Below are 6,063 nucleotides of genomic sequence, written 5' to 3'. Positions count from 1 at the left end.
ACTCTCTCTAAGCTGTCCCTGAGAATTCTCACCCATTTTGTGCCTTAATTATCCTCCAATTTTTGATCTGCCACTCAGCTTTCCTTCCTGAGCTTCAGGGCTCTCTGTCTAACTCTCTGATGGTCCAACCCTCAAGGATGCCCCACGTTTCAACTCTGCATGTATGTAACAGAACTCATCATTATCTTGCGATTTCCTGCCCCAACCCATCTCTCCCTCCTCCACCTCCACCTAGGTTCTGTCTTGTAATGGCATTACTGTCAAGTTAGCTTCCCAAGCCTGAAACCTCAAGCTCATCCTTTTCTCCTCCCTTATTGTCACTTCTGCCCCTCTCAGTTGATTCAATTTTCTACAGTCTTTCTAATCTCTCTTCTCTTCTTTGTTGTCTGGAAAGCTACTCTTCCTCCGTCTTTTCCACATACCCCTCAACTGGTCTTCCTCCAATGACTTCATAACTTCCATCCAACTAGTGATGTTTCTAAAACCTAAGCCTCAATGAATTACTTGGCTGCTTAAAACCCATCTTTGACTTGCCATGGCCTATATGATCAAGTCCATGCTGCTTATCAAGTTCTATAATACCCTTTATAATCTTTTCCTTCCTACTCTGTGCAGATTAGCCTGCTCTCACACTTTATCGTATGTGCTCCCTGGTTGCACGAAACTCTCCCTTGGTTATCGTCTTTTGTAGCTGCTACTCCATCTGCTTGCAAAGCTCATCCTTGAGTTCTTTGCTTGGGTAATTCCTGCTCTTTCTTTAAGATTCACACCACATGTCCCCTTCTTGGAGAAGTCTAGCTCTCAAAGGCTAGTCCCTCACTTCATGGACTCTCACGATGCTCCATATATACTCCTATCACAGCACTTATTACTGGACTGCCACTCGTTGTTCATTTGTCTCTTTCTTGTGTGGGCATTTTGAGGGCAGATATTTTCACTTCCTAGTGCTTAGATCAGAGCTTTGGCTGCCAGGACATATTTCTCTCATAGTGCTAAACACACTGGAATGTGGTTTGTGTGTCTATTTCCCCAACTAGACTGTAAATTCCTTGAGGATTAAGAATATAACTTGCTTATCTTGGTCTCTCCATCTCCTGGTACTGGGGCTGTAGGGAGTAGGTGCTCAGCGTTTGCTGACCATTTCATGAATGATGCCATGAGGAAGAGGGTTTGACGGGAACCAACATTACTGAGCTCCTGTTCCATGCTAGCCACGGTGCCAGGTGCTTCACATACACTGTGCACGCTTCTCACTGGATCTCTCCCTGGTAGGTATTCTGTAGACTTTATGAGCACCACAGTTGAAGTGCCATGACTTGAGCTCTAGTCCTCTGATCCCCAGTCCCATGTCTGTCCACTAGAACACACCACCTTTTATAGCACCACAAACAGGAAGTTGGTGCTGACTTTTAAGATGGAAACCAAACCCAAGCATGGTCTTTAACTGGGGCTCCCTATGTTTCATAAATCTCAAATTCAGGAGAGAAAGGGACTTCAAGGGATAGATTACCACTGGAAGGGGTCATCCGACAAGGCTGGAGGGGTTCAGAGACTCCATAGATGTCTTTAAACAAAACAGATAGCTATGATTCTGCCTCAATTATAGTTTTAGGGTCAAATAGGAAAGCCTTTTCCTTCAGGTGTGGGTAAGCCTAGGAAGAGGCAGAGTGGTGAGAAACTCTACCAAAAGTAAAATCAGATGTGAGGAAGCTTTCACAGGCCCCAAAAATTCAAGAATCACACATCTGGGGAAAGTTTTCCAAAAACATTTAACATTTCTGGAGTCATATATCTTCCTTACATTTCTGACTTGCCCTTCTTATGTACCTATTGTGTTCAGAAGTTTAAAACACCAAAGGAAAGGTTCTGAATATTTGATTTCAGAGAAGAAGGAAGGGATAGCCTTCATCATCCCACTCTGCAGCCAGGAGTAGGGGAGTAGAACCCCAAGCAGTGCACGATGTAATGGTAGCTCTTGAGAGAAAGGAAAGCAGGTGGCTTTGCTGGGTCTGAGAGAAGGGAAGGAAATGAGACCCTGCGGATCTTGAGAAAAAGTTTGGGCCTGAAAACAGAAAATGTCAAGGAGTTTTCCCTCCCCTCTCCAGATTTGGCCTCACCCCAGGCAGACCTCATCTTAGTCAGCAACTGAATGGCCATGGTTCCTGAATATGCATCCTAAGCTGGGCCACTAGTAGGTCCATTTCTCTTCTGCAGCTGAAGAAGAATGCAAGACTTCCCCTGGGAGAACCACAGCTCTTTGTCTGAGTTTATCCTTCTGGGCTTCTCCAGAGATTATCGAATTAATGCAATCCTCTTCAACATCTTCCTCTTCCTGTACCTCTCTACACTTGTGGGCAATGGGCTCATTGTCACCTTGATCCACCTGGACTCCCACCTCCACACACCCATGTACTTCTTCCTCGGTGTTCTCTCCATCCTAGACATGAGCTATGTCACCACCACTGTGCCCCAGATGTTGGTGCATCTGCTCTGCCAGAAGAAGACGATCTCCTATGTTGGGTGTGTGGCCCAGATGTACATCTTCTTGGTGCTGGGCATCACTGAAGGCTGGCTGTTCTCTGTCATGGCCTATGATAGATACGTGGCCATCTGCTACCCCCTGAGGTACAAGGTTATCATGAGCCCCTGGTTGTGTGGGGCAATGGTAGTCTTTTGTGGGCTGTGGGGTGTCAGCTGTTCCTTAGTCTATACTGTCTTCACAATGCGGCTGCCCTACTGTGGCCCCAAGGAGATCAACCACTTCTTCTGTGAGGTCCCTGCTGTTCTGAAGCTAGCCTGTGCAGACACATCCCTCAATGATCGAGTGGATTTCATCCTAGGATTTGTCCTTCTCCTGGTACCCCTTTCCTTCATTCTGGCCTCTTACATCCGCATCTTTGCCACCATCCTGAGAATCCGCTCAGCCCAGGGTCAACTCAAGGCCTTCTCCACCTGTGCCTCCCACATCACTGTGGTTACCATGTTCTGTGGACCTGCCATGTTCATGTACATGAGCCCCGGAGCCAATGCCTCCCCAGAACGAGACAAGAAACTGGCCCTGTTCTACAATGTCATCTCTGCCTTTCTCAATCCCATCATCTACAGCCTCAGAAACAAAGATGTGAAGAGGGCTTTCCTCAAGTTAACAGGCTGGGGAAAGGCCTCTGAGTGAGGTCACTGGACCACGGAAGTCCTTTCACCCCAGTCCTACCCATCCCCCAATAGACAGGCAAGAATCACTGACTGGTAGTTAGGGCAGATGATGTATAAAGGTAGGGAGCTGGGTGGGACTGGTTGTAGCTCCAGCAGCTCAAACATCAACAGACCAACAGATGCTAAGGCAGGAACTCTGTCTAATTCATTTCTGGTTTGCCAGAGCTCAGCAAAGGGTCTGGCACAAACAAGCATCACTAACATTTGTTGACTGAATGCATGAGGATTGGACCTATTAAATCAACTCAGGATGATGGGGACAAAGTAACTCCCAGGACTCAGATCAGTGACTGTATTTTATCTCAATCAGTAGCATGGACACATCTGAAGAAACACAGTCTTAGGAAAAGGAAAAATGACCTTGGGAAAAGGGATTTTTCATTGTCCATCCAGCATGTCCACGGGAGTGCAGGCCATGGGTAATTGGTGAGCCCCTTCTAGGGTGAAGAGGGTCTGTCTTTGGAGGGGTCTTTAAGTACCCAGATGAAACATCACCCTAACCATATTAAAGTGTGTTGGAGCTCACACTTCACAGCAAACCATTACCTTGTAGGATTTCTGTGAGAGTTAATGTAGGTAAAGTTCTCAAAGGCGTGGGTCAACTCATTTCACAATATGTTCAAGTATCAAGTCATTATGTTATACAACTCAAACTTACACAGTAGGTCAATTATACCTCAATTTAAAAGACAAAAAAATTTTTTAAATTGATAATACAAAGCCAACAACTGAATAGAAAATTGTACAAAGGATACAAATAAATGATTTACTCATGAGTAAAATCAAAAGGCCCAATAAACATATGAATATGCTCAAATTCACTAGAAGTCAGGGAAGTAAAAATAAAAGTAACAAAAAAAATTTTTTTTAAGCAGTGTTTGACACATTGCATGCTCTATATAAACATTTTTTTGTTATATTCTATTTCTTTTTCCTATTACCACAATTGCAAAGCAAATAAATGAGACCATTTCAGCTTAGAGGAAGAGACCATTCTGCTCTCTGGAAAGGGACAGCTAACATTACAAATGAAAATGTTGGCACCTGTTCATTCTTGTGTGAATTTAGCAAGTTTGACTCTGTCACCAAGAAGTTCATGAACTCTTGAGATGGCAAATCCTTTAAAAATTATGATACCCCTTCAAGATACCAAACAAAGAGCCCCTGATTACAAACAGCCAGCACTCCTCAAAGATACCTTCATCAATATTACCACATGGTAGAGCTTTTCAATAGCTTTTATTCAAATCTGAATTAAGGAATAATAGTAGTAAAAGAGCACTTGGGTTCAAGAAGAGACTTGTCAGGATATGATGATCATGTTACTGGCTTCTCTTGTCAGTGTGAGAACCCTCCATCATGCCTGTGGCCCCTTAGGGTTCCTGGTATCTTGGAGGAGGCCTAGACAAACCGATCCACAGAATCTCAGAAAATGTAAACCTCACAGCATCTATCATATGAAGAAAGGCAGGCAACGCTCCAGTGAAGCCTGATTCAGAAAGGAAGCTTTCCTGAGGAGCCTCTACCGACCATTCTAGAATCCCCTCCAAGTTTTGCCTTTACTCTTTCTACCACCAGAGGGAAAAGAGAAAAAGAGCAGGAGTTCTTGCCATCCATTTTATCTTGGTCATCATTCTGACATCCATGGTCTATAAAGAATTTCCGTCTCCAAATTCAGCTTTGACTTTAGAATTCCAAATCACCCAATGGATACAAATGACAGGTTATTCTAAGAAATGCTGCCATGGTGAAATACTATGAGATTCTTGCTTTCAACACAACGGGTATTTCAAACTATTAGGCCTCCTTGTTATTAATATTAGACCTCTTGAGAATTAACATTATTGAACCTTCATTAACTGAGAGCCCTCAATAAAGCAGTGATAGTTCCAATGAAACTGATATAGATTCAGTCCAACTATATGTCATTCAGGTGCTTTGAACTCAATAAAAAAGTAATGGTGATTGTGGTACTGATGACAGTTATGATGATTATAACTTGTATAAGAAAGAGTAATATTTGGCTTCACTTTTCACAGTTAGTTATAGGATATTTGCTGAACATGTTTTGGGGAAAACAGACAAAAACAGGGTTGAAATCCCATTTCCTTCACTTACTAATGGTGGTGTTTTGGATATGGCCTCTGGCCACTCTGAGCATTAGTTATGTCAGCTTCAGTTTTTCTCTTCAGTAAAATGGAGATAATGATAATTACTTTGAAAGGTTACAAAGAGTATAACTCCCTGAGTCCAAACAGGATATAGATACCACTCAATAGGCTAAACAGGGGAAGTTTAACATGAAGAAGTATTAATTATGAAAAGAGTAACTGTAAGATATAAGGAAAGTCTATGTGGTACACAAGGGCTAAGGGATAGTAGCCAAAGAATGAAAGACCTGGGAGAGGGTCAGTCAGACCTCACTGGAGGTGTAGTTCAGGCAATAAGCTGCAGAGGAATTCACTGGTTTTGTCAAGCCACAGTTGCTCTGGAGTTGCCAGGCAAACCTTTCAGGGTGCAGGTAAGGAAGCAGGCAATTAGCAATGAGGAGTGTGGGGATGCAGATGCCGGGGGGCCAGTGGAGGCACAAAGCCTCCATAGTACATGGACTTGCAGATGGAACAACTTATTCTCTGACCCTGAAGAAGACATGTGCTGAATGTATACTTGTGGGGACCTGCTGAAGGTGTAGATGCATGCAGCCCATTCCAGGGCTTACTGACGGAGTTGGGAAGATGGCTGGCTGTACAAGGCTCCAGTTTCCAGAAGAGGGCAGCCAGACTGAGGAGGCAAGATCACTGTGCCTTCTGGGCCACCTGTGGTCCAGGCCAGAAATGCAGGAAACCTAAT

General features: G+C 43.9%; 1 protein-coding gene across 1 annotated transcript; it reads left to right on the top strand.

The window, feature by feature from the left end:
- The first annotated feature begins 2,224 nt into the window (after positions 1 to 2,224).
- On the top strand, positions 2,225 to 3,172 carry LOC118916318 (olfactory receptor 2G3-like). Its single transcript, XM_036893212.2, has one exon. It carries the CDS (start codon positions 2,225 to 2,227, stop codon positions 3,170 to 3,172), a length of 948 nt encoding a protein of 315 aa, XP_036749107.2.
- The last annotated feature ends 2,891 nt before the right edge of the window (positions 3,173 to 6,063 follow it).

The sequence above is a fragment of the Manis pentadactyla genome, chromosome 4, assembly GCF_030020395.1.
Source record: "Manis pentadactyla isolate mManPen7 chromosome 4, mManPen7.hap1, whole genome shotgun sequence".
Taxonomy (NCBI): Eukaryota; Metazoa; Chordata; class Mammalia; order Pholidota; family Manidae; genus Manis; species Manis pentadactyla.
Note: the sequence above shows the minus strand (reverse complement) of the source record. Positions and strands in the feature narration are given on the sequence as shown.

Excerpts from the sequence above, each read along its gene's own strand:
- LOC118916318 (XM_036893212.2), top strand. The coding sequence starts at position 2,225 with ATGCAAGACTTCCCCTGGGAGAACCACAGCTCTTTGTCTGAGTTTATC.